Consider the following 27,610-nt stretch of genomic DNA (forward strand, 5'->3'; position numbering starts at 1 on the left):
ACGTATGCCACTTTAAGATGGTCTCTTCCCTACTGCCAGTGTGGGCTGAATGTGCCCCTGAACATGACCTGAGGATTATTTTCAGAGGCAATGAGAGAAAGATTTGCCTTTTCTCTTGGTGTTTCTCTATTAACTCTTTCAAATTTTGTCTGGAGAAAAAATGTGTCAAGACACCACAGCTGGAGTGCCACAGCCAACTGTCTGCAGACACCACATCCACTGGGACCAAAGCACACAGCACTTGGCTGAACAACTTCTGTTCAGCTCTCTGGTTCAGCTTCTGTATTTCAGCTGAGGGTCAAGTGAAGTATCTCTGGGTACACTCTCTTCACACTGACCACCATGGGATGAGACCACTCATGTACATCCTTCAACGGGGAGCAGGTTCCTGTGGGCCACTTACAGAGCAGTCACACTGGAAATGTGTTTGTGGCACTTACTGATCTCATTACTGGCAGTTTCAGAGGAGGACCCTTGAGCCAAGGAGCTCTTAGAAGTGATCATACCATGGAAGGAGGTCTAAACAGACCCTATGGGCTGCTGAAACAGGCACCAAAGTTGTTGGTCCTGCCCTGTTTGTCAGCACCATGTTCTACAAAAGAATAAATAGGACACAGGAAGCACCAACACAAGGTGGGAGAATCAAGACCTCAAGCCAATGTACTAGTAATCCTTAGCACTGTACATCATTCGTACATCCTCACAACACCCCTTTGAGGTAGGGAAGGATTGTCATCTCTGGTGTACAGATGGGGAAACTGAGGCAGAGAGAGACTAAGTGACTTGCCCAAAATCAGACAACAAGGCATTGGTGGAGCCATGTTAAGAATGGAGACAACCCTCATGCCCCATCCCATGCTGCCTCCCCACTAGACAACATTGTCTGTCTGGACATTGGGGATCTACAAGGTCCCTTTCAAAAGCAATGCCTGGACAGGTTGCCTATTAATAATTTTTATTTGCCTTTAATGAATTATTTCACAGTTTTTCCCTCACACTGTACACCACGCTTTCAAAGTCCGTTCAGTATTCTGCGGTAGCCCACAGCCTTCTCCTCCAGCACCAGGACAGCTCTGCAGGGGGTTCGTAGGATGCTCTGTGCTTTCATTAAGAGGATGTTCAGAAACAGTTTTCACTGGCATTAAACTGGGAGCATGTGAGCTCTCACTGGAGACCAACAGCACACGCTGGAGAAGCAGGTAGGAGGAACTGATGGTAAAAAGGCATTTGCTATCCCCTGTGAAGTGACCGGCATCTCTCTTGCTTTCTTAGCTCTTCCAAGCTGCACTGATCACTCAGAGCAGGAAACATTTTTTTTCCAACTTGCCTGGTCAAGAAGTTGTTGTTCCAGGGGTTGCTTGCCTAACAGGTAATCAGCAGTCAGCTCAGGACCAGAAAGGACCCCCAGCATTGCCTGCTCCAGGCGTGTGACACTGTCTTGGAACAGTGCTGGCTGTAGCCATTTTGCTCTCCTGCCACAGGGATGGGGTATTACCACAGCTGGCAAGCAGCCATATCCAGCATCTATGTCTCTTTTTCTTCAAAACTGGGATTCAATGAAGAGCAAGGGAGAGTGGATGGAAGAGGAGATGAGGATGAGGCAGAGCAAACAAGGAAAATCCACCGAATGAGCTTCTAGGAAGGAAATGTTTCCCATTGGGCACTTCAACTGAAGTGGCTTCATTTTCACAAGGCTTCTTTCTCTCTCTGGGAACATCTGCTGAGCTTCATCTCTGTCAGCTGGATATATCGTATGACATTGGTATCTGCAGGGAAAGAGCACACAGATGCACAAATGATGGTTACAACTCTCTAAGGAAGACACACACTGCACCTTCATCCTTGGTGCATCACCTGGGGGGGCAACATGGCTCCAGCACTGCCCTCAGAAACAACATCAGTAGGAAAAGATCTCTAAACCAAACTTTGCTGCTTTGGGTTTTGGAGAACCTGGTCTGATTTGTGCTTGCTATCCCTGCTGCTCTCAATTTTGCCTCAGCTAGTTTTATGTTCTCTCTGATTACATTTGGTCAGCACAGTCAAATTTGCACAGTTGATATTATCCAGGTCATCCTTGCCTGTTCTTGTGGAACATCACCTCCACTGGCTTCCCTTCCCTTGGTGACTGCACACAACCCCCTACAGGCATTTTGCGTACAGTTATGTTCTGCCCTTTTGCTCTCCTATTCTTTTTACAGCCTGTTTCACACTTCTTACATTTTTCCATGATGAATTGAACTGGGAAGAGCATCCTTCACATTCTCTTTGTACCTTTGTTTTCCTTCAATTTCATATTTGGAAATCCTTCCACCACAACGTTCTATCAGCATTTTTGTCCTGTGCTGTGTGCTGCATACTGCCTTGTCTACTGCTGTCTAATGAAGTTCTAGGAGCAGGAAACCACTGTTTCATCCCTGTAGAGAGCTGTGAGATCCCAGCCCTGTGCATCTGGTAAGCTGAGCCCTCTTTTTCTTTCCAGTATTTCAGTGCATCATCACAGCACACAGACCATGTGAGTTTAGTTTTACCTGCTGGCATCAGCAATGAAGGAACCTGTTCACCCTGAAGCACAGGCTGATCTAAACACGTATGTGTCTCCAGACAGACCTCATGATTTTGCAGTCATGATCAATCCTTTCTCAAATCATGCTGACTTACTGCCATGAGGGTGACCTCCCATGCACTGGGCATCCACATAGTGGCAAAAGCCACGTGATCAGAAGCAAGCAAAAAACCCCAGACACTTTAACTTATATAATGGTTGAAAAAACAGAAGTCTGCTCACAGTCTTACTTAGGCAGCAAACCAGGCCCAGCTTAGTCCACATAAGTTATTAGATCCTCAGGAACTTATCTGAAGTATATTGCAGTACACAGTCAGAGGGCACTCTTGTCTCCTCACCCAAACAGCACTGTGCCTCACATCAGCTAGGGAAATGAGAAGTGCTTGAGCTTTCAAAGAAATTAACACATTGCTGGTAACATGCTCAGCGCTAGCAAGTGTGGATACTGCACCCACCAAAGCAGTTGAGGGGGTAAAGTTTCCTTTAAACATGAGAAGTGCATGTCTATGTTCTCCCCTCAGACAGAGCTGAAACAGAAAACTCAGATCAGTTTCTCTTCATGCAGAGGAGCTCTTCACAAACATGCTATGGGTTAGCAGTATGCTATGACAATGCTGGGGTGACATCTCAAGCTGCCTCTTGTGATGTGGGTCTCCCTGTTGAGTCTTCAGGTTCAGCTGCATCCCAGTTAGTTTGGGGCATTCTCACTGAGCCAAGAAAATATAGTGTGTAAGATGCAGATGTGTTGCTGAGGGACTTGGTTTAGTGGTGACTTGGCAGTTGTGGGCTTGATCTCAAAGGTCTCTCCCAGTCAAAACAATTCCATGATTCTGTTCTAAGTTCTGCAATGGCTTGTGTTAGATAAGATGCACCAACATCCTGGGCTGCTCACACATTACCATTTCCTACCAGCAACATTTAAAGCAGCTTCTTTAAAAACAGCTTTGGTTTTAGTTGTACAGCCTCCCAGAGTGAAGCAGTTCAGCTGAGAGTAGTCCTGAATTTTGGGCCTGAAATAAAACCAGTGCACATGACAGGGAGGTGACTTACCCAGTGCAGAAGGGCACAGACTCCATCCAGAGTCCTGCTGCACTACCTGCACCTCACTGCAGGCTCTTTGCTCTGCAGCTTCCTGGGCTTGCAGGGGCTACAGGCTGGGTACATGTCCCTACTGCTGAGGTTCACACTTTGAACGTCTGTGGCATGCAGGTGATAAGTGATAAGTGATAAGGATGATGACATGTTAGGAAACTACACCTGTCAGGACTCGACTCGGCTGAGGGAGTAGAGGTGGGCTTGGAGCACAATAGGGCAATGAAACGCTGCCAGCTCCCTCTGGCTTGCAGGTGAGGCAACTACCTGCTGATGGCACAACTTCACTCACCTGGAAGATTGTTACATACTTAGGGAGCCAGAGGCAAAACGAGGTGTAGCCTGATAGAGGGTGGGAGACACTCCCATTGTGAGCTAATTATAAATCTCCCAGGCAGGGTTTGGCACATTTTGCTTCCTTTTTGAGGGCTCTGGGTTTCCCAAAGAGCAATAACAGTAGCATTCAGTTTACAGAAGTAGAGCCCCATCTCTGTGGGACCTTTTACATCAAATAGGGTTGCACCATACTAGCTCTGCCTACACAAGTATTTCAGAGCTACGTGTCAATGCTTGTGAAGACTCTATCTCTCAATGAAGAAGAAGTGATCCCCTTCTGATGGTGTGGAAATAGCATGTAAGTACAACTGAGATGAGGGGTAAAACTAATGTAAGTAGATGCTGGCAAAGCTGCAATGGGAAGGTGTGTGTCTCCTGAGTTTTAGGACCATGGCTGTATCCTTGGTGTAGTGTGGTCTCCTGCCATTTTGAAGGTCATTGCTGCTTCTCAAGCTGTGCCAGAGGTGTTTTAGGCTCGAGGTGAGGAGAAAGTTCTTCACTGAGAGAGTTGTTTGCCATTGGAATGGGCTGCCCAGGGAGGTGGTGGACTCAACATCCCTGGAGGTGTTCAGGAGGGGATTGGACATGGCACATGGTGCCATGGTTTAGTCATGAGGTTTGTGGTGAGAGGTTGGACTTGATGATCTCTTCCAAGGTTGGTGATTCTGTGATTCTCCCTGTAGCTTCAGAGCCCAGTTACTTATCTGCTGCATAGACCCCGTGGCTTGCATTTTGTTGCCAAGACTTCTACGCTGCAGAAGCTGAGGAAGGCATCTCTTGAGCTCAGCTGTGAGCCCCCTCCATGCAGCATGGCAAACTTAACTTGTATGTGTAGTCTGTGTGATGTCAGAATGTGAGCTTTCAGTGCAAGGCTAGCAGAGGCTAGCTGCAAGTGTTAGACGTGACCAGGCCAGCTGACGGTCTGGTCTCAGTCGGTATGTACCTCGGTGATGCGGTGCCACTGAGGGGAAAGAACGGAATGAGGGCTTGAAGATAAGTTGTAGGTTTGACTGCCCAAGCTGCACCAGTCTCAGAACACAAAGTTTATGGGGGCTGTCTGTATGCTTTCCACAACTCAACAACGGATTCCCCCTCCCTCAGTAAGGAGGGTTATACAATGATCTCATGCTATTTCCATCTGCTTTTGTGATTTTTGTTTGGAGGTAGCATAAGAAACCAGGCCAAACCCAGCCTTCACCCTCAGACAGTAAATAGCCATAAGGGATTTGCTGTGCTGACAGCCCTTTAGAGCAGTAAACCCTTTTGTTAGCTAATTCCTCTTCACCATTTAAAATCTCACCCACCATAGAGAATAACTGCCAGTGATTTTTGCCCAAATCATTCCTTATTAGAAAAAACAAAACAAAAAAACCACACACAAAACCCCCAGAGAACATGACTGTAATAATAACCAAGTGCTTTTACCAGTGATCCTAATGAAACTTCCAATAAAGGAACACAATCACATTGTGCAGCTGGAGACACTGAAAGCAGGCACACTGACTTACTCCTGGTCACATAATTCTTCTTGATACAGCTACATAGCTCCTACTGCTGTCTTTTGACACCTCATCCTTTCTAACTGTATGTATCCACCTCTTTCCCCCTGAATACCCTTCAAGTTTTCCATAATCATAAATAAAATACTGAAACAGTAGCCTTGAATAATCTAATAATAACAGGGAAGATGCAGAGCTGAAGGCCAGAACTGCTTTTTGTATACATTGAGGGCCTTCAGGGACATTTTCTGATATGTTTTTGCAGCAAGCTGCGGTATTTGAAGCTGCTGCTGTTGAATAAATTAGTATTTATTTCAAGAGGCAAATAAGGGATACAAAACAAATTATATCAGGGTGGGGGAGGCACAGAAACAATGACTTTAAAAGTAGAAGCAGAGTGATTCACCTAAAAGGACTTTTTTACTCCTGAGCCTAGTCAGAACCTCAAGGTTAGGATAACTTCTTATTTTCCATGAACTGTTTTTCTCTTGCATAGGCTTCTTCATTTCCTGGTTCTGGCAAGGGCTGAAAGCAGAAGGGCATGATGTAAACTAAAATAGGCTAAACTGATCTTTTAAGCACATTTGCTCAGGGAGTGTGGGGTACACAGCTGTGCTGTCAGACTGCCTAGAGCCCATGGCCAAGTGTGGCAGATGGGACTAGGCATCCTTATGAGAGGTGGAAGAGGAAGGAGATCCTAGGACACCCTTAAGTGCACCCTCTCTGGTGCTTCCTCAGGACACAGCCACTGCACAAGCCCTGCAAGGCCAGTGTCTGTAGGCTATCAGGAACAGCCAGCTCGAACAGCCTCCTTTGCTTGCTCTAGCTCAATGAACATCAGCTGTGCTGTGCTCTACAGGACCCAGGCTCAGTCTTGTTTCATGTCCAGTTGTTGTTGTTCCCCTCAGTTTCAGATGGAAGAGCTGCTCTATGGGGTTTGTGTTGAACTTGGCTTCCACTTTGCTTTCCTGTGATTTTATTTTTTTTAAAGTATTACTAAATTCCATTCTTTTAACAGAAATTGTTTAAACCATAGCATGGTTTTATCTCCTTATTGTTATTTGAAAAGTAAAAGCATCATCTCTGCATACCATGGCCTTCTACCCACCTTCTGGTTGCTTTGGAAAGGCTAAGTTGTTTGAACATGTAATTTCTTTGCTGTCTCAAAGTGAATTGCTGGGGTTTGATGCATGGATGACAGGCACTTTATCAGGAAAGTGGCCAATTTCATGGCAAAAGTTGAAGCATCCTTATGTATGCTCTGTGACTAAGTATCTGTCTCTGATCAAAGGAGAACCCTAACTCTTTACTGAGACGGTGGAAAGCATGGCTGGTAAGGATTGCAAATAGTCTCTTGGCTTTGCTAGGGGGGAGAAAGGTTTCTCCCAAGGGGTCAAAAAAATGCAATGGTCGGGATACACTCTTCCCCATCCTGCTATCTTCTTTAAAAATAAACTAGGGGTGGCAGGAGAGGCAGCATCCCCTCCACACACACGCGCAGCATTCCAGCGACACTGCCACCTTCCCGGCCATGCCGCAGCCTCGGCAGCGGTTAATCTTTGGGCACTGCAGCCCTGCTGCGCTACAAGAGCGCTTGAAGGGGAGTACAGCTAAGGACACAGTGAGTCATGCTCATCCCTGTGGAAATCAGCACAGTTAAATCAGGGACAGGCGGTGCCTGCTGAAAAGAAATGCGAAAGTGCTTGATGCCAAGCCCACGCCCGCTTCCCCGTACCTGTCGGCTGGCGGGATCTTGCCTCTTTCAGGTAGTAGAGAGCCTTGTTGAAGTCACCGAGGTGGTAAAAGGCCACTCCTGATCGATAGAGGGCCTTGAAGTTCTCGCCTTCTTTCTGAAGCACTTTGAGGCAGTACTCCTTGACTCGCTCGTAGTTCACCAGCTCAGCCTGGAGCAGGCAAGCTGCAGGGGATGGGGATGATGGGCAAACAGACAGACAGCAGAACATTAGTGCCGGCGGCGTATTTCTCCCTGCCCTGCAATCTGCACGGGGAAAACGAGCGGTTTAGGTGAGGGAAATGACTCAGTCCCGTAATTCAGACAGGGTGCAGTCAGAGGGATTGTTTGCCAAACCCGATTGTTCGCAATTTAAATACAAATGCTTCTATTTTTGCCGTTGCAAAGAGAAGGGATTGTTTTTTTCTCTCTTGGGTGGGTGGGAGGGCGAGAGAATGTAAACAGCTGCTTTTGTAGTTATCGCTTTGCAGACTGAGGGCTGGAGCTCAGGAAAGTACAAAAAGGTAATCAGTTCTCTGACAAGGGGAAAAAAAGGAGCTGAATTACACCAAAGTCTATTATTTGTCTTAATCCAAGCCTGTTAAAATTTACAAATAACCACTAACTGCCTTTTATTCAGGAGGTCCTGTATGGAGTTTTGCTATAGGGAACAAAGTACTCTGCTCTTTTGCAACATGCTGCCAGCAAACCAGAGACCACCTGGAGTTGCAAGACAGGGAACAAATGTGCTACGCTTGTGCTTTCTGCTAAGTATTGCAGCACAAGTTCATCCCCGGAGGTCAGTTCTGTTGGTTTCCTCAAGGAAAAGGCAAATGCACTGAGGAAACAGTGCACTGAGGACTGTGTGCTGAAGGACAATTGTTGCATAAACATCAAGGAACTGAGGAAAATCCCCGTCGTGAGCTTTCCACAGCTGGGAGTGAAATAAACGCAAAGGGGAGATCCTTGAGGCATACTTTACAGCCCTGTTTGTGGCTTACTGTAGTGCTTACTCTGGTGGGTTAAATTTTGTCAGGCATAGTCAGCATTAAGAATGGTTTGGGGAATGCTGACAGGAACAGGACATGGTGCAGTCACAGTCTGTGGGAGAAGGAAGAAATTTGTGATGTCCACAAGCCCACCCGGTTCTGTAACCCAAGGCAGCTTTGGAATTGACATACTTTGGGGAAAGAAGGCAGGATGTTGCTGCAAGGAACAGTTCAGAGGCTGGCAGTGTCAAGTGCCAGGGCATGGAAAGAAATTTCCCATGGCAGGTGGTGTTACTCAGTGTGTCTCTGGCAAAGAGACTCACTGCTCCTGGAAATCCAAGTTATCACAGTTCAGGTGTCACCAGTGAACTGCCAGGCTTCATTTTTTGCATGGTAACTGCAATCTCCAACTGAGAGGACACAGTGCTAGGTCAGGAATATGATTCAGTTCTTGATCCCCTGCCCCCCTAAAAGTAAGCTGTGCACCCATTCTGTATCTCACTTTACATTTTGTGAGCAGGAGATTGGCTAGATGACCTCCAGGGATTCCTTTCAACCTAAATTAGCCCAAGTCTATGACAAGTTAGCATGGACAGAATACATGCCTAACCAAAGTACATGTTTAAAGCTTAAATAGCTAACTGGGACCAACCATAAACAGGCTTTAACCAGTACAGAACTGACAGTATAGAGGTGTTGAGCAAGGAGTGCAGAACTAGCCCCACTGCTGGTGCATTTGTTTGAGTGACACAGTAACTAGCAATGAGAGCTTTGTCCCATTTGCTTTAATGTGGACTCCTAATATATTTTAACAGCTTCTGCCATTAAAGTGCATAGGTATTTCAAAGGCATCTGGTTGCTCCCTGTTTTATTGCCAGTTTAAAAGCATCTATGTTTCTAAAAGCTTAGAAGCATTTCCTTCTCCAGAGTCTGTCCCTTCCTACTCATCAAACATCCCTTTTTCTCACTCCATTTCTCACAGAGCTTGAAACGATTATGCCTTGTTTTCCTTTATTTTTCAAAGCTACTAAAAAGATGACTGTGTAGATTTACTGCCAGCTTCACAACCCTGGAAAGGGGATTGCTGTGTTTATCTGCTGACCGGTAGCATGTCCGGCAGTGGCAGTAGCTTTCTGCACACTGCCACTCTGATCCAACCTTTCATGTTCTATGAAACTGCCTTTCAGAACAACTGTGAGGGGTGGATTTCAGTCTCTCTGTTCATTTGCTGCTTGGTGTTGCCAGTCAGAGCCATAAGAAAACCTTGTGAAAAATGACAGGCAGTCTGTTCATGTCGATTAACACAACAATTCCATGTTAGACTTGCTTCATGGATTGGTTTAAAAGAAAAAAAAAATCTCTTCCACAGCCTGCTAATTCATAAACCCAAGTGGGCTTCAAGTTACCCAGCTAGGTTCTTTTGGTGACTCACACTCCCAACAAAGATTCTGCAGGGCATCCCCAGTAACCGTGCACATGGCAGAGAGCAGTCGGTCCCACATGGCTGGCAGGAGAGACGTGTGTTCATCTGAACAAAGCGAGCAGATGGGTGTGCAGGAAACAGTTCTGCTGGAAGGGTTGGCCATTTGGAGAGCCAGTGTTGGAAGCAGCTCTTGGAAATGAACCTGGGGGGAGTGTCTCCTTTATACATATTAAAGAGGTGTGTGCTTGCAGTTCTTAGTGGACTGGAATGATTTTAACGGGCTGTGATTCTCCCTGCGAGGAGAGATTGAGGGAGCTGAGGGTGTTTAGCCTGGAGAAGGGGAGGCTCAGGGGAGACCATACTGCTCTCTAGAACTTTCTGAAAGGAGCTTGTAGCCACTTGGGGATTGGTCTCTTCTCCCAGGCAACCAGTGGCAGAACAAGAGGCCACAGTCACAAGCTGCACCAGGGGAAGTTTAGGCTCAAGGTGAGGAGAAAGTTCTTCACAGAAAACTGGCCAGTGGAATGGGCTGCCCAGGGAGGTGGTGGAGTCACTGTCCCTGGAGCTGTTCAAAAAAGGATTGGATACACTTGGAGCCATGATTTAATTGTCATGAGGTGTTAAGTATTAGGTAATAGGTTGGACTTGATTTCTGAGGTCTTTTCCAACCTGGTTGATTCAATACAAGTATCAAGGCTGTTAGTAATTCAGCTCTCAGATGGAAGAGACATTGACTCCTTGGACTTCTTACCTAATTCAGTCAGAAGAGAACTGTTTTGAAAACTGTGTTGTTTCTGCATCTTTGACTGGGAGTGTTTGTTTACCACATCAAACACCTCATTGCTTGCTTTTTTACCTCATAATAGGCCCCTGGTGAATCCTTTTGAGGAACAGCGCTCACTCAGAGACCAGAGACAGACATTTACTCAGCTCTTCCTCCTGCTTTCCCGAAACTGAATGAGCTTGAACCCACACAGCACCATCTCTAGTAGCATTCTGGCAATTGGGAGGGTGCCCTTTACTTGCAGATGTAAACTTACAAGCAACCATTCCCTGCAGGTCTCATTGTAATACAGCATCTGGAGGCTACATCTCTCCAGCTCTGAATGTAGGGAGTCCTGCTTCCCCACAGCATGTGATGGTTATCCATCACACTTGGTAATCCGTTCTCAATTTGGCAGCTGATGTACTGTGTCAGTTTAAGCAATAAGCAACTACTGTATTTTACAACCTGTATGGCATGTGGTCATGAAGAGATCCTGTCTGCTATAAAATAAGGTGGTTTGAAACTACTAGGTGTGAAATGTGCTAAGGGCAGCGGCAGAAGGTTAGTGTTATTACCTCCAATGGAGGGGCCCTGTCCATCATGCTCCCTGATTGCTGATGTTTAAGTAAGGAAATAGGAAGTTTGGGTGATTTTCCTCATAAGAGGAGTGTTAAGCCTAGATGTTTGTGTTTTAACTTGTGGACTCAATTTATGCCAGCCAGTTCTATGAGTTGCAACAATTTGAGTGATGTAATACAGATCTGGTACCCTTAGACCAAATTTGTGTGGCCCTGTTCAGCACATGGTTAGGCAAAACAAAGATTAAAGCACCCTTAGAGCCAAAGCATGCCCACACCTATAACCTTTCTCACTGGAAATGGTAGGAAGTTGTAACTAAAATCCTGGCAACTGAGGGGTTTGTATTCTATTTTATTGCACCTTGAGTTAGTGCTCAAGCACTGGAATAGGATGCCTAGAGAGGTGGTGGAGTCACCATCCCTGAAGGTGTTTGAATAAACCACTTAGACACGGCACATCAGGGTATGGTTTAATGGCCACAGCAGTGTTAGGTCAATGGTTGGACTCAATAATCACAAAGGTCTCTTCCAGCTGAAACAGCTTTATGATTCTATGAGTTAATTTTGAATTCCTGAGTATCTTTGGGGAAGATAGCTAAACTTGACAGGTGTTAGTGAGAAAGGATCCCTGTTCTTCCAAGGGTTAATTACCTCTTTGTTAAGAAATGATACTACTTTTCTGTAGTGTTTTCTGTGTGAATGCCTCTGTGCAAATAGCACAGCTTGGCCCAAACTTTTGCCTTCCAATTCTGGCTGAGCCAAGATCTAAGGCTGGAAGTAGGATGTATGTACAGGTCTTAACATGGAGATTTTGAACAACAATATCAGGAGCCTTGTCCACCTGGCAATTTTCACCAAGGGGTAAATCTCCATGCCAGAACAATCCTCCAGACAGTCTGTATCAGCAGCTAAATTCCTGCTGTAGGCAAGGCTCAAGACTCATCTATGTTACAGAACACTTGAATGAGCCAAATTACTCTGCAAATAACATTAGCGTATCCCTACCCTGTGGCACGTTCCCTGGGCTCAGCACATAGTCATAACAGGAATTCCATTTGCTGTTGCTCTGGGAGATGGAAATGCCTCTGCCCTCCAGGAATACCTTGGGTTGCAAGTTCTTGTTTCACAAACTCCTGCCTTGCTTGCTGTTTGCTGTCACTCAGGTAAGCCAGCAGCGCTGCCTATTTTTATGATTGCCTTGTACCTTCCACTGTAGGAGAGAGTCAGCTGCTTATAACTTTATAGTCTTTTAAGTTTCTGGATTCAACTGTTCCATGTGCAATGTCTGCCTTTGGAAATGTCAGCCAAGACCCTTCAGGTATTTTTGAAAAACAGGCCAGGGAAACATAACTTCTTTGTACCTTGCTGAAGATCTCTGGTGACTGTCTCTCTGGATTTGTCTGATGCCTACTCATCGCTTGGCTTTGCAAGCTGAAATCTGGCAGGTATCATTTGTGTCAAGCAGGTGCCTTCTGTCATCACTGGGGTAATCTATAGCTGGCCAAGTGATAATCTTCTAAAAATAAAACCAGTATAGCGCAGCATATAGTATTCTGAAGAGATGCTTTAGGATTTAGTACCCAGTCCACTGACTGTCCACCCTGGGCACAATCCAGTTGAGGAAAAATTAGGGATTTGGAAACTTGGAGAGCAAAAAGGAAAAATGCTCCAACTGGCTCACTGGTCACAGGAAGAAAGAAGTGCAGAAAGAGGAAACCAAGCTGAGAGGGGTTGTCTCTGTTATGACAGAAACAGAGGGAGACAAGCTTGCAAGGGGAGGAGAGGAGGGCTGAGCCACAGAGGCACCAAACTGTTGAGGTGATGAAAGGAGTATAAGAGTGAAAAGGGAAAGCCTAAGGCAGAAGTGAAGTTGTGAGTTTGGGACAAGGTGCTAGGGGTAGAGAGATCCAGTGCAGCCAGCCTGGAGACTGAGAAAAGCGTTCATAACAGTGAAATTCAAGCAGAGAAATCTGTTCTCCCTAGGTGCGTATGGCAGCAGCTCCTCTAGCAGACAGATCACTCAGCCACAAGTACATTCCTGCTCTGAATCATTCTTTTCTCTGCTGGGTGTACTCACCAGGAAATACTAACATGCAATGCTGAGGGCCAACCCTGGAGTCTGGAGCTGGTGTCCTCTGCAGGAGCTAACAGTAAATTATGTGGCTGAACCACTCTTGTATAACCATGCAAAAGGATCTGAATCCAAATGGCCCTTGTTTTCCATTCCTTAGACTGAAAACCAGCCTGTATTCATAGAATCATAGAATCAACAAGGTTGGAAAAGACCTTAAAGATCATCAAGTCCAACCTGTCACCCAAGACCTCATGGTTTTGTTTTCCTACAAAGACAGAAGTAGCTAAACCCATTTCTTCTTAAACCTGAAGTGGATATTCCCTCTTTATTGTATTTATTTGGACTGGAGTTGAATAGTCTATGTGGATTATTACTCCTTAGCAATTGCTAGGTACACCAACCACTACAAACTCAGTTTGTATTTCACAAACCGACAGTGTCTTTCCCAGAAATAACCACAACTGAACTGCACGATACTTTGCTTTCTGAGCTGATTTTGCCCCAAGTATAGCAGCCAGCACCTTGCTTGAAATCTGTTTCAATTGCAAGAAGATGGTGCATAGTCTTGCCCTGGTTCTACTCTGGAAAACATGTGATTGATGCTTTCATGCTGCTGCCTCAGGGTTTTATTCAAGCATTTGATTAAGACCTTTATATATCATTGAACAGGCTTTGTTCTCATATCTCTTTATATAGACTCAAAATAATAGACCAGACCAGGAGAGTCATACTTATGAGACTTGAGAAGACTTGGCATCCTTCACAGTGATGCTTTTACTCAGGGGGGAAAAAAAAAGAAAACATGGTAGTGATAACTTCTGTTTTGATTTAAAGTGTTTGGGTAGAAATAGTATTGTAATATAACAGCAACAATAACAAGGGGAAAAAAAAAAAACAAACCAGGAGGAGTAAACCAAAAAGTTGTCTTGGAACAGACAGCATTTTCTAACCATGCACACCTTGAGTCCTGTGTCTAGTTCTGGACCCCTCACTTGAGGAAAGATGTTGACTTGCTGGAACGTGTCCAGAGAAGGGCAATGAAGCAGGTGAGGGGTTTGGAGCACAAGCCCTATGAGGAGAGGCTGAGGGAGCTGGGGTTGCTTAGTCTGGAGAACAGGAGGCTCAGGGGAGACCTTGTTGCTGTCTACAACTACCTGAAGGGAGGTTGTAGTCAGGCAGAGGTTGGTCTCTTCTCCCAGGCAACCAGCACCAGAACAAGAGGACACAGTCTCAAGCTGCACCAGGGGAGGTTTAGGCTGGATGTTAGGAAGAAGTTCTTCACAGAGAGAGTGATTGCCCATTGGAATGGGCTGCCCAGGGAGGTGGTGGAGCCACCATCCTTGGAGGTGTTTAGGAAGAGACTGGATGGGGCACTTGGTGCCATGGTTTAGTTGATTAGATGGTGTTGGGTGATAGGTTGGACTTGAGGAGCTCGAAGGTCTTTTCCAACCTGGTTAATTCTATTCTATTCTAAACGATGCATCATTAATCTCTGCATGCTGCAGTCTGTGTAAATGGTATTTACAAAAAGCACACGGAGCTTACAGCAGCCACTGGAAGAATTAGAAGGGATACCGTTACTACTTAAGACTGAAAAAATGAGCCATGTGTTAGTAATTGAAATTATCATTAACTTCTAAAATAAATGAGGCAAAATGCATCTCAACAGATGTGGAAAGGGTTATCCTAGATTAAAACTCACTTTGGTCTTAACCTACTGTGATTTGGATGTACAGTGTAAGATGATCTGGGCTACTGGAATGCCATACAAATTTCTCTGAAGCTGAAGTTATTGATCTTGAGTGTCCAGGCCCCACAGACTACCTGTAGATGGCACAGCCTGATTCTTAACCTGTGTTAAATTTTTACTCTGGATCACCACTAATAGGAGTCACAGAACACATGGGAACGTAAGGAGCCTACACCAAGAGAACAGAGCAGAGGTAGTACAGCATCTGTATCTACACTAAGCTCCAGGTGTGCTGTGCCTTTCAAGAATACAACCCAGCATTCCTCAAGAGATGATGTTTAAGGCATCTTTCCCACCAGCAGCCCACCTACAGAAATGCTGCATGAAATGTCACTACTAGGCTAAGACATCAATGAGGATCTGTAGTTTCCAAACAATCTCTTCCATGAAATATTTCTCTTCTTTCTCTATTGTCCAAGCTTGCAAACAAAGAGGATTTTCTGGCTTCTCACCAATAAAAAGATAATTATAGACAGCTTGATAATATCTGGCAATAATCTGATCAGCTGAGTCCTAGTTCCCAGACAACTTTAATGGGATGAAATGGGAGTATCAGGATGACATTACAGCTTCCCAGCCAGTGGCTTTCCTTTACTCTAGGTACCAAAAAATCCTGATCATCCTCATATGCTTCTGCTTGTGTGGAAAATGAAAAACCAAACTGTATGACAGGTTTTCCCTCTCCATAGGGAGAAATTAATGCTAAACAAAGCGTGCACCCACAAATATTTGGAAAGCCCAAGGAAAGCCACCTCTTCCAAGCTGCTTTCTCCTTCTTCTCACTCTGCCTCTCAATTTGTAGACAGATACCAGCTGGGCCTCCCCATCCTGCCTTCCTGGCCATGCTTTCATTCCAGTGCATGGCATGGTGGTCTCAGTTCTCTGCTGGTCCCAAGTTCTTCATTCCTCTTCTGGAAGAAAAACCCTGACTTCACTGTTTCGATTAGCTTGTCTAGGAGAGACAGACAGTGGTAGTGACTTAAATATGTTGATGTTTCCACACATCAAAAAGTATTCAGTAGTTCTCAAGGGGGCTGTTGAGCCTGTGTCTGGCAGCCCACTCTAGGATTCTGCTTGCTGTCATTCCTCGGAGCACACAGGGCTGATAAGGAGGAGATAAGTAACAGCAGAAGTGCTCTACTGACTGTGAAGTTTCAAGGCACTGTCAAAAGGGACAAAGATGACAATGTGATACGAAACTGGTAACATAAGCTGGTACACAGCAGTACTCTTATTTGGGATGGCAGTTGGCAATACAAGATTTAAGACTGTGCTCTTTGGGACTATTAAGATTTTCTCTTTTTTTCCGCTAAAATACGTGAGCTTGTGAGCTGGAAACAGTCAAAGAGGAAAAGGATGTGAATATGCTAGAGGATCACAGGATGACTGAGTCATTTATGTGACACAGTTATGGACAGGGAAATGAGAACCTCAGAGAAGTTTGTTAATAAATCCAAACCGGTTAGCAGTGGCTCTCAAGCATGAAAATGTAATATTTATGTTATGGTTTTCATCCTATCTAACACAGCAGAGGATGTTCTGATTAGTTACATGTCTAAGCCTTCTTTTCTAACCTTATTAGGGTCTTTAACTCCATGATACCTTCTGGCACTGTACTCCAAGCTAATCAGCCCTGGGTTTAAAAAAAAATTATTGTGTATTAATCTACTAATTTAATTTACCTCCTTCCACCACACAAACCAAGCTCATGAGCTGCCTTGGTCTGAGCATAGTAGAGAATGTCTAAAGCAAAATGAATACATTTTCTTTGTACTTCCAATACAGATGAAGGAGGATCTTATGCTGCTCTGATTTCCTTGCAATATGAATGCACTACTGTGTCTTAAGCAATTAATCACAGCAAAGCATTTAAGAGCATAGTAATCTAGGATTTGAATTGTGCTAGGATTAAAAAACCCCATGGTGACTGAAGGAGTTGAGGCTGAATTTTGAGCCATGTAGTTTGTTGGGGAAGGGGGGGTGGAAATCATTGCTTACAGGCATGGGGCTGAGATTCTGATTTGATTCTTTGAAGCACTACACAAGGAAAAAAAGGTGCTTTTGCATAACAAGGGCTAGGGCTGACTTACAATGGCTTCCCAGAGTGTTGTGCAGTCTCCTTGCCTAATCATTCTGCTTCTGCAAGATCAGCTGGGTAGGGTGATGACCTCCCTGGGCAGCGCCTGTTTGTGAGAGGCTGTGGCCATTCCATGGATTTATTCTCTGGAAGTGTGGGGGAAACAATCTTTCTACCCATTCCCTCTCTAGGAGCAGGAGTGGGGCAGAGCTATGTGAATTCTCACAGCTTCTTCTCTGCAGCTGGCTGAAAGATCATTCTTTGTGTCACAGAGATGCTTTTCATTTGAGGGTGAATTTGTAGCTTAGATGGTGACTGTAAGGATACTGCAGCACACTGAAGGTAGATATTTTTTTTAGTGACATCAGGCCAAGAGTAGCTGAAGGAAGCACTAAAGGTCTGACATAAATTTTCCAATCTCAAACATTTCCTCTGCTTTTAATTTGCTTCCAGGAGTAAATTTCCTCTCTTACTACACTGGGGACTATGCAGGGGAAAGGATACCCTGCTGCTTGTTTTGTATTCTCTTCTCCATCTGCTTCAGGTAGCAGCAAAGAGCCCAGCTACCCAGAATTAAGTCTTTTGAGTTGGGTAAGACCTAAGAAAAGCAGCATCCAACTGGGCTGATCTGAAATCAGTCTTTGTATGTTAGGCTAAGCCTTACAGATGGATCAGATCGGTAGTGAATTTCCACCACTGCCTGATTAGGCTCTACCATGAGGGGCCTGAACCCTCTTGCTGTACAAAATAAGGTGACTTATAGTGAGGTAGATACCTCTCTTGAATTTCCTGAGGTAGAGAATAAGCTCATTAGATATCTCGGAGGTGGCCAGGGCAGAGTAACATCAGAGGTATGAAAACTGACAGGTGTAACCAGGGTGTTAACAGGAGCTTTGGAATCAAAATTTGAGTAAACCTAGTTTGGTGGCTCCTTGCTGGTTGACAGAGAGGCTCCTTTCCAGCAGTTCCCAGGCAACTAGATCAATGGCTAGATTAGGAGAGTTTTGCTGCCTGCCACTCCAATATGAAATGAATTGCTGTTGCCATTGATGCAGAACAATCTACATGACAGCCCCCTAAACTGGCAGCAAGCAAATGCAATAGGCAGTGCTCTCATTAAAGAATGGGAATACTAAGTAGGAGCTAGAAAAGTACTCACTTCAGTAGGGCAGAGAGCTGACCTGTCAAAACATGGACGGGTTGAAGAAGGTAAAAATGTTGTAGCCTTGCAACCAATAGTGTCCTGCATTCTGAAATGCTTATGCAGCAATCTATAGATGGTTGTTCTCTCCATGGAGGGACATGTAAGGAGTTAGTGACTTGCAGATGCTACATATGAGTGAATAGAACTCTGATGTCCTCATAGTGAGGAGCTTGGGCCACAGGACTTGTCAAGCAGTTCTAGGGTCTCTGACAAACAGATCCACAACTGCTAGAGGTGCAAAGAGCACAACATTGCTTTCCGTGACCCAACTCCAGTGGAGAGGCTGCTGCAGAACCATTCAGGAGTGGTGACTTGGTCTAAAGCTTTCAAGATGAATGTGTGCTGCTGTGATGGGTGAAGTTGTAATCATGGCTACAGAGGACAAGCATGTGTTAAAATGTATGCCAGTTGGTAGTTTTATCAATGGGAGTGCATGATGATGGATGTGAAGATACAGTACAGAGTCACATACTTGCACCTGTACATGCTGTTGTAGACAGGGGTTCCTCCTTGTTATACATAAATAAGTTGCCAGCACCAACTGTCTTCCTGTGGGTATTAGAGCAGAGATGGTATTACAGATACTACAGCTTGAGAACAGCCAGGAAGGGAAAGAAGGTCCAACCTACTGCAAGCATAATCAGCTCAAAGGAATCTGGTACAACAAGGTGCTGTGGGGCAGAGTATGAGAACAAAAAGAACAAGAAAGCTTCACTGGCAGAACAGAGATGGGAGAAGCCTTGAAGAAGACAAAATTTAGTCTAGGAGGTAAAGCAATATGACATAACTACATTGGAACTGGGAGGACCAGTAGAGGAATTCAAAGGGTAAAGGCATGAACTGCATAAGCAGTCTTGACTCTTGAGCTGAGAAACATGATGGGACAACTGGGTACACGGGACAAAGCCAAGGAGAAGCAGATGGTGCTCTCCAGCCTGTGAGCCTCAGGGCAATGGCATGTCAAGAATTTTGGAGAGTAGGGAGACTGGAGTGGATTCTGAAGTGAAGATTGTGACATTAGCTATAGCCTATGGATAGTAACAGATGAGCTCTGGCATGTCAAGCTATGACAGCTAAAGATCATTGCTCCCAGCTGTCACTTCTGCCATGGGTTATCACAGAGAGAAAATGTGACTGTGCCTAATTTGTTTCCATGAATTGTCTTAATATTGTTTCTAGCAGTGCCCCAAACTCCTAATGGCCATACTGAGACAGACTTGTCTACTCCAGCCCCAGCCTCAATGGTTGCCATTGTAGCTGCCTAGGCAAGTGTGTAACAGGAACACAGCAAGCTACAACATCCTACTATAAGCCCCCAGCATTACCCAAGGGAATGTGCCCGAGCTGAAGCTCCCTTCAACAGCACCAGCAAAGCTTCCAGAAGCTGCACTGATGCTACAACCTTTGTTAAATAGAACAAAACAGTAATGCTCCACGCCACCACAAGATTTACCTGCATTCATCTATCAATGTCCTAAGCTTACTGTTTCCCATCCAAGGTGCAGTGCAGGAATAAACAAAAGGAGACAAATTCCTGGGCAGCCATTAGTGACAAATTTCTAGTTAATTATAGTGAATATTGACTCTTTTGCAAATAATTTTTAGTCCTCAGTATTAGTCACTGGTATGGTTGCTTGAGCAAGCTGAAAACAAGATTAATAAACAGTTGTCTTCCTTCTACGTCAATTTCTCATCCATGAAGTGAGAGAACAAAGATGTAAATAAGCACACAATGCATTTTACTCAAAAGCTCTTTATATATTGTCTCCCTTTCTTCATTTTGTTTCTTTGGTTTCATTGTCCTTGTATATTATTTTCTGTGAGATAGCACATCAAGAAACTGGGACCTGGCAACATTTAGAACTCCCCTTTTATTTATTCTCTTTGCTTTTACTGTTCCTTTCCTCACAGCAGCTCCTTTATCAAGTGCACATTAGATCTCAGCCTAAAATCTCAATGTGAAAGCTTCTGATGACCCTCCATTCTTGGAGCATTACTTGTACTGGGCAGAGGACACTGATAAGGAACAGGGGATGTGCTGCTGAAGCAGTTCTAGGAGAGAGGCTGGAGAGGCAAGTCTGCAGTTGGGTTTGAATATTCTGTGAGCTCAAGTGAATGGGAAGAGAAGGATGCTCCTCCTGCTGTGAACCATGCAGATGTGGCCCAGCTCTCAGAAAAGGAGGAAACCATGGAGCTCATGGGTGTATTTAGCAATAGATTGCAGACCAGATGTGATTTTTTACTGATTTTACTGATTTTTTTTTTACTGGTTTTACTGAACCAGCTGAACTGTCTTCAGCACAGCACCATTGGAAATCTGTGGAGGTGTAAGTGGCTGTGACTCAACGGAGGAAACTCTAGGACACTTCAGAAGAGGATGGAGTACAGCTGGCAGGACATGCTACTAGAGAGCTCTCAGAAAACATACTAGTGTTCTCAAGGTGAGAACTCCAGGAGTAGGGAGGTGATTGTCTCCTTGTACTCTGCACTGGTGAGGCTTGAGTATTGTGACCAGTTTTGGGCACCTCAATACAAGAGAGATGTAGAGGTGCTGAAGCAAGTGCAGAAGATGACAAAAAAGCTGGGAAGGGCCTGGAGAATAAACCTTATGAGGAACAACTGAGGGAGCTGAGGCTGTTTAGTCTGGAGAAGAAGAAGCTGAAGAGAGACCTCATTGCTCTCTACAACTACCTGAAAGGATGTAGAGAGGCTGGTGCTGGTCTCTTCTCACAGGTCATTAGTGATAGAACAAGAGGGAACGGCCTCAAGCTATGACTAGGGTTAGAGTGGACATTGGGAAGAAGTTTTTCACAGAAAGAGTGGTCAGGCATTGGAATGTGCTGCCCCAGGGAGGTGATTGAGTTGCTAACCCTGGATTTGTGTTTAAAGGTTATTTGGATGTGGTGCTTGGGGATATGGTTTAGGGGTGAACCTTGTAGAGTAAGGTTATCAGTTGGACTTGGTGATCCCAAGGGTCTTTTCCAACCTGAATGCTTCTGTGATTCTGTGAAGAACAGATATTCTTTGGGATTTTTATGCTGTGTTCTTGAAGCTTTGTGATTTTTGGTGATATTTCCTGCTACATCTCCCATGGACTCAGCTCACCAAGACTCTTCTGGGCAATCTGGCCCAGGAATCTATACCTTTTCAGTAACCTGTTTCAGGTACATGACAAAGTCAGCTGAGACAGGCTTCTCCTCATGCAAAGGGAAGGGAACTAAATATGTGGTAGAAGTGCAGAAAAACCCACCAGAGCCTCAGGTTTTGAAAATGTTTGGAAGAACAGTGATATATACAGAGGAAAATGCATCTCCTGCCTCAGCAAGAGAGATGCTGTCAGACATATATCACTTGAACCAAGTTTGGTGGCAGGTTGCCATCCTTTCTCTTCCCCCATCCCACCCCCCAGCATCTGGATGTATTTCCATCCCATCCTCTCAAGGCATGCGAAACTCCCTGAACATGGAGAATTTTGTTCTCCAAAGGCAGTAAAATAGCAAGTATTTCCAAAGAGTAATTCATTACAATGGCTTCAAATCCCACTTCTTTCTTAAATGCATGTCAAGGTTTAGGCCTATCACTAAAATCCAACCAAACAAAAAACCCAACCCAACCAACCAAGAAACCCCAACACACAGTGATCTGTGTTCACTTCCTGCTGCAGTTGCACCTACCTGGAGCAGTACTTCCACCAGGCCTGTAAAACAAGACATTCCCATGCACCCTGGCTGAGTAGGTGCATATACACCAAGTGTCAGGAAAGTCCCCCTCAATCAGTGAAAGTACAAGCCACCTCCTGCTCTGTTTGCTTCATTCTCTCTCTTTTCTGTTGCATGACATCCTTACAGAGGCTGTTTTTTGTTGATGCAGCACATAAACCCTTCGCATCGAGCAACAATCCAAGGCTGCTTTAACACCCACAGTACCATGTGTCCTGGTAGAGTCTGTACTTGTTAACAGTTATATACTGAGATGGGATTTTAGCAGGGACTCCTTGTGAGGAGGCCTAGTGGGTGGTCAGCAGAGACAAGTTTTACCAGCTTTTCTCATGTTTAGTTATTATTTTTACTTGGATTAGGTATGAGAAGTATTTTTACTTGGATTTCTCAGTGGGACTACTCAGTAGGTGTCTGTGCAACTGGTTGACATTTGGGAATAGTGCTGGTAGCCCAGCCTAGGGCCAGAGGATGCTAAGAGTGTTGCCTGAAGAGACATGTTTTGTGGGACTATCACTGTGACCTTTGCCTAGTCATGACAGTACCAGTGCATAGTTCTGCTAGTGTAGGAAGCCAAACCTCATTATCCAGGCTGAAATGTATCTTGCATGGCTACATTTTGTAACACTCTGTGCAGCTATGTGCGCCCTCCTGCCAAGACGCCTACAGTAAACCAAACGTACCTGAATGGGGACATAAACATGTTGTGTTTCATTTACATTCATGTAATAAACAAAGCCTTACTGTGCTCCCAAGAGGTCATAAATGCAGGAAGATAAACTGAGGTTCAAAGAATGGAAAGATTTGGTGAACGTAATACAATTGGGTAGCAGAGAGATGAGAGGATTAGACAACCAGATCCCCCAGCATCCCTGCTTGTTCTCTCCCTGGCTGCATTCCTCCTGCCAGGAATAGCTCTAGCATTTCTGCATGCTTAGGAAAACCAGCAAAAGTTTGCTTATCACACTGCAACATTCCCTGACCAGAAAAACAACAACTTCAAACTATGCTTGCCCTAAGCATTTTGCTGCTTTGGAATGATTAGGACTTGTTTCTCTCTGCAGAGCAGATATAGTCCTTTTCATCCTGTAAACCTTTAGCCCTAGTGCTGGAGTGAAGTAACAGTTGTGTCTAATGAGAGTAATGGTTGCACTTGCAGGAAAATGATCCCTACCTCTGTGCAGTACTTACAAGCATTTAAGCCTCTTCTAGATCAAAGTGCTGTAGGAATAGAAAGAAGACTAAGGCCTCCTGAGGGATACTTGGCCAGTTTGCTGTACTGCAAGCATCCTTCACATCCTTATCTTCTTCTGAAAGGACACAAACCACTGACTTGGGGGAAACGCATGCACCATCAGGATGAGATTGTTTTCCCTGTTCTTTATTTTTCAGTAGGGCTGAGGGAGGCAAAAAGATGTCAAGTGACTTCCTCAAGGTCAGAGACCATAGTGAGTCATAAAGGAAGGACTGTTTGCCTTACAGCCCTGCATTCATTCCACAAGGCTGTATGCTGCTGGTAGGCTTTTTCTTTGTCTACCCCAGCAATTTATGGGGGCCTTGACCATGCTGCTTGTGGTTTTGGTGACATTTATCAGAAAGACTTGTGGGACAACGGAGAGGTACTGGAAGGCCTGTGAGAACACAGCAGCATTGGCTTTTGCATATGTGAAGGGGAGTTCCTTTAAGGGAAAACTCCCTAGAGCTTAAACTGAAGCCCAGCTAGTAGCTTACTGAAAGAAATGTGAGCAGCACTGCCATGGCAAGCAGTGAAAATCCAAGGCTGGATTTACAGTCACAAGAATTTAAACTCCAGCAGATTTGGGATCCTTTGAAACAGGCTAAATAGTTTAGGTCATGGAGATGCCACATAGCTCTGCAACAGGGGACCTTGGAAAACACGTTGAGTATTGTGAGGTTCTGATTGAATGCAAGAGCTGCCCACTCCACCTCACAGTGTGAAGGTGCTCTACAAAAGCTTAAAAAGAATGTATGTGCATTTGTGCCTAAATTTGCATTCTGTAAGGCAATACAGGCACTGACTATACTTTAATGCTTGTCTGCATGTTCTTACTCTCTGTAATCACATGGATTTGAAAAAATCATCCAACCAACCCCAGCCTTCACCCATGAAATTAGCCCAAATCCCCTTTGGGTGTGTACTTCTCACCTAATTATTTGGCTAAATGCATATTTACCTGTAGCTGACACTCTCCTCTGACTGGGGTGCTGCAGCTAAACAAGCAATTGTGTGTGTGCTGCTCCGTTGGTGATGCAAAGCCTCTCTGACAGGTGGATGTGTGGTGGCCACATGAGAAATGACAGCGCAAACGCAAGGTGGGTTTCTTAAAATGCTAAGCCAGAAGAGTAAGCAGAGGTGCTAAAAGAACTTGATAATAAGGACACTCAGATGACAGCTGCTAATGCCACGGGGTATGCATCAGAGCTAAGCAAAAAAAGGCTTTCTCCAGAATTAACATGTACTGCTGTGATGCTCTTGGCACTACGCAGATTTGTTTGTTTTAAAAACAGCTCCAGGCATCCATTCCGTGCTCAGAAGCAAAACTTCCTGCACCTCCTCTTCTCAGTGTCAGATAACAGTGCCTTCAACTCCAAGGGAATGTGCTGGTGCCTCTGTGTTCAGAAACTGATGGCTTTTGCTGCAGCACACTTAGAAAATAAAGTTCCACCGCTGCACCTCTTGAAATTGCTATTAGAAAGGTGCACTAATTACGATGACAGTTCTGGGGATGCTCCCTCCTGCCTCTTCCCTTCAGACAGTATTTGCAGATCCTCCTGCTAGAAACAAAGCTCTGGGTCTGGGCTAGGAGCAGCAACACTGCAATTCCAGTTCCACTGCACAGTCCCCTCTCCTTCTGACATGCAGGGCATTTGGCTGCTTGCAGGCAGCCCAGCAGCCACATGAAGCTATGGGTTGATGAGACAAATGCTGTTCTCTGCTCTGTGCGTGCCATCTACTGAAAACATGTGACAACCGTCTGTGCAAAACAACAGCTTGACCTGCTGTGAGGTCATCCCAGGAAAAGCACTGCTTGCCACTCCAGGGTTAATTATATTCATCTCTTCCTGTGTTCACACTGGTTAAATTTAGGAAAAAATCTGTTCAAATCTAGGTTAAGGAGGGAGCATGTTTCTCACACTGTGTTTGCTACCACTGACAAGATCCAACAGTTAAAAGAAATTCCCTGCAGAAACCCAAAATGGTAGTAAGTAAGCTGGACAGTGACCACTATGCAGGACAACGCTTGTCAGCAGGAACAGACCCATTTCTAGCAAGTGTAACCTGTGTACTCAGCAGAAAGTGCCACAGGGGTGAATCCCACCTCTCCCTCCCACTTCATTTACCTTCTACCTACCACATCTCCTTTATATGTAGCAGAGAGATTGGCTGCAAGCACTTCTTTTGAGCCTAAGAACTTGACAAGCTGTATTGTTCAGAGTACTACAGGCTCTTTGTATAACCCTGCCAATCTAAGTGATCCTTGCCAAATACAATGGATCTTAAACCTGTGAACAGAGAGACAAAGCCACACCTGTGGTATCCTTCTGGAATCTCACCTGCCTCTCCTTTTATGCTATTTCAACAGGCTTTTGAAGCATGAATATTTGAAAAAACAGATGAAACGGGTCTAAGCTGTTCCCCACCGTTACACCTCAAAGGGTATGTCAAGTACAACAGATTGTCATGGATTAAGACAAGGGAAGATTCTGGCTTGGTGTTTCAAACCATTTACTTTATGCTGCATCTTTTTTAGCACTAAACAACAGGGAAAAAAGCTAACCAACTGTCTAGAAAGCTGAATGCCAAGTGATGATGACAGCTGACACACCAATGTCCTGGGTTTTGCCATTTCCCCACCCTCAAGGATATAAAGGGTAATGAGTGATCCTTCACCCTTCTGGAAAAACAACACAGCTTTATTAATGTTGTCACTTTGTGCACCTCACCCAGGTTATGAACTCTCTCTTCCCTGTGCATACCTAGGCACAAGTTTTTGCTTCAGGGATGCTTTCAGGCTTGGAAAGGAAAAATCCATGCCCTGCTAGGGACCAAAAATAACCTCTGAGCCTGCAGTTCTCGCTTGGGTACAGCTTCTTGAAGTCGACGGGAGTTCTGTCTCTGTAAAGGACTTCAGAATCAGACTACAAAGTAGTTAAACCCCCCACCCTTCCCCTCTACCTTCCTGCAGCACCTCTTCTAAACAGATGGCAGGGAGCAATGGGAGCGAGATCAAATGTCTACTGACCACAGTGGTCAGCAGTGAAAGCCAGTATGGTATCTGCTTTCAACTTTCATTGCTAAGACGCAAAAAAAAAATTCTTTTTATATCTAGTACTATTTGGAGCTATTGCAGCAGCACCCAAACCCTTCCCCTTCCTTACATCAAATGTGGTAGAAGGAGTCTCTCTCTGCGATACTGTTAATTACAGGCACCAGAACGGGAGCTGTGGTGAAGGCACTGAAGGACATCTCGGGCTGAGGGAAAATCACAGCATGCAAGCTCGGCCACTTCCCGGGCCACAATTGCTCCAAGTCTGAGCATCCCACGTACGCGCCGCTGCCTTCTCTCCTGTTTCCCGGGGGAAGAGGACACGCGGATTCACCCACCGGCGGCGGCCGGAGCAGCTCGGGGAAGGGCTGGGGGACCATAAGGCTGCAGGGAGAACCGGTGCAAGGAGCGGCCTGACCGAACCTCCGAGGCAGCCGGGCCCCGAACCGTGCACCGGCAGCACTTCTGCGCCAGGCGTGAGAACGAAAATAAAAATGGAAGACAACGGAAGGAAAAGGGGATGGAACGGGCTGAGAGGCGAGGCAGGGCTCTTTTGCAGAGGGGAAAGGCAATGTGCCTGGCCAAGGTGGGGGACCCCGCCGCCCCGCGCCCCGCTGACCTGCCAGGCTGTTGTAGCAGTCAACCTCGATGGCCTCCACCGCCTGCCGCTGCTCTTCGCTGAGCCCGGCGGCGGCAGCGGTGGCGGCGGGAGGGCGCTGCCCGGCCGGCTCCTGGCTCAGCAGCAGCAGCAGCGCCTTGAGCTCCAGGAGGGCGCGGTGGTACTTGCCGATGGCCTCTCGGAATTTCTTGTCCTTGTAGCACTGCGCCCCTTCGCTCTTGAAATCCAGCGCCCGCCCGATGAGCTCGCCGGGCTCTGCGCTGCCCGCCGCCGCCGCCCGCGGCTGGGCTCCCCCCGCGGGGCCGTGCCCGTCGCCCGCCCCACGGCCGCCGGCGTTCAGCTTCCCCGCCGCCGGGCTCGTCCGCTCCATGGCCGCGGCGCCACCCGGCTCCCGCGCCGCCCTACGCGGGCGATCCCGCGGCGCCCGCCGCCGCGCTGCCGGCCTTGCCCCCGTGCCGCTCCCCGGCTACGCCGCTCGCTCCCATCCTCCGGCGGCCGCCGCTCCTCCTCCCCCGCCCCGCAGCCCGCGGGGCGCCCGCCTCCGCCCGCCCCCGCCACCGGCCGCCCGCTGCAGGCACCGCCGCCGCCCCTCCGCTCTACCGCGACCCCCGCCCTGCGCCGCGCAGGGTGGGACGGTGGGGGCGATGCCGAGGTCCGTGATGCGCCGGCTCTGCAGCCTGCCCTTAGTGCTGGCCTCGCGGTGGGCGAGCGCCTGCCCGGCTGCCCAGTTCCCCAAAGTGGCCATCCCCACTGACCCCCTAGCTGCCTTCCTGCGCTTCCTCAGGCTGGGCTCCCACCAGCCCCTGGCAACCGAGTTCCTCCCGCTCCCTGCTCCTTGCCCATCTGCACCTTAAGGTCTCATGTTCCCGTCTGAAGGCTAGGGTCCCATCACTTCCTTTCCCC

At 46.2% G+C, this 27,610-nt stretch overlaps 1 protein-coding gene across 1 annotated transcript; it reads right to left on the reverse strand.

Annotated features, from left to right (window-relative positions):
• Window positions 1-911: 911 nt before the first annotated feature.
• Window positions 912-27,234, reverse strand: TTC9 (tetratricopeptide repeat domain 9). The gene is made up of 3 exons (XM_009900636.2): window positions 26,708-27,234; window positions 7,226-7,408; window positions 912-1,766 (listed from the first exon to the last, which is right to left on the reverse strand). Exons 1-3 carry the CDS (start codon window positions 27,075-27,077, stop codon window positions 1,687-1,689), a joined length of 633 nt encoding a protein of 210 aa, XP_009898938.2. The 5' UTR covers window positions 27,078-27,234; the 3' UTR covers window positions 912-1,686.
• Window positions 27,235-27,610: the final 376 nt, after the last annotated feature.

Source organism: Dryobates pubescens, chromosome 5 (genome assembly GCF_014839835.1).
Source record: "Dryobates pubescens isolate bDryPub1 chromosome 5, bDryPub1.pri, whole genome shotgun sequence".
In the NCBI taxonomy this organism is placed as follows: Eukaryota; Metazoa; Chordata; class Aves; order Piciformes; family Picidae; genus Dryobates; species Dryobates pubescens.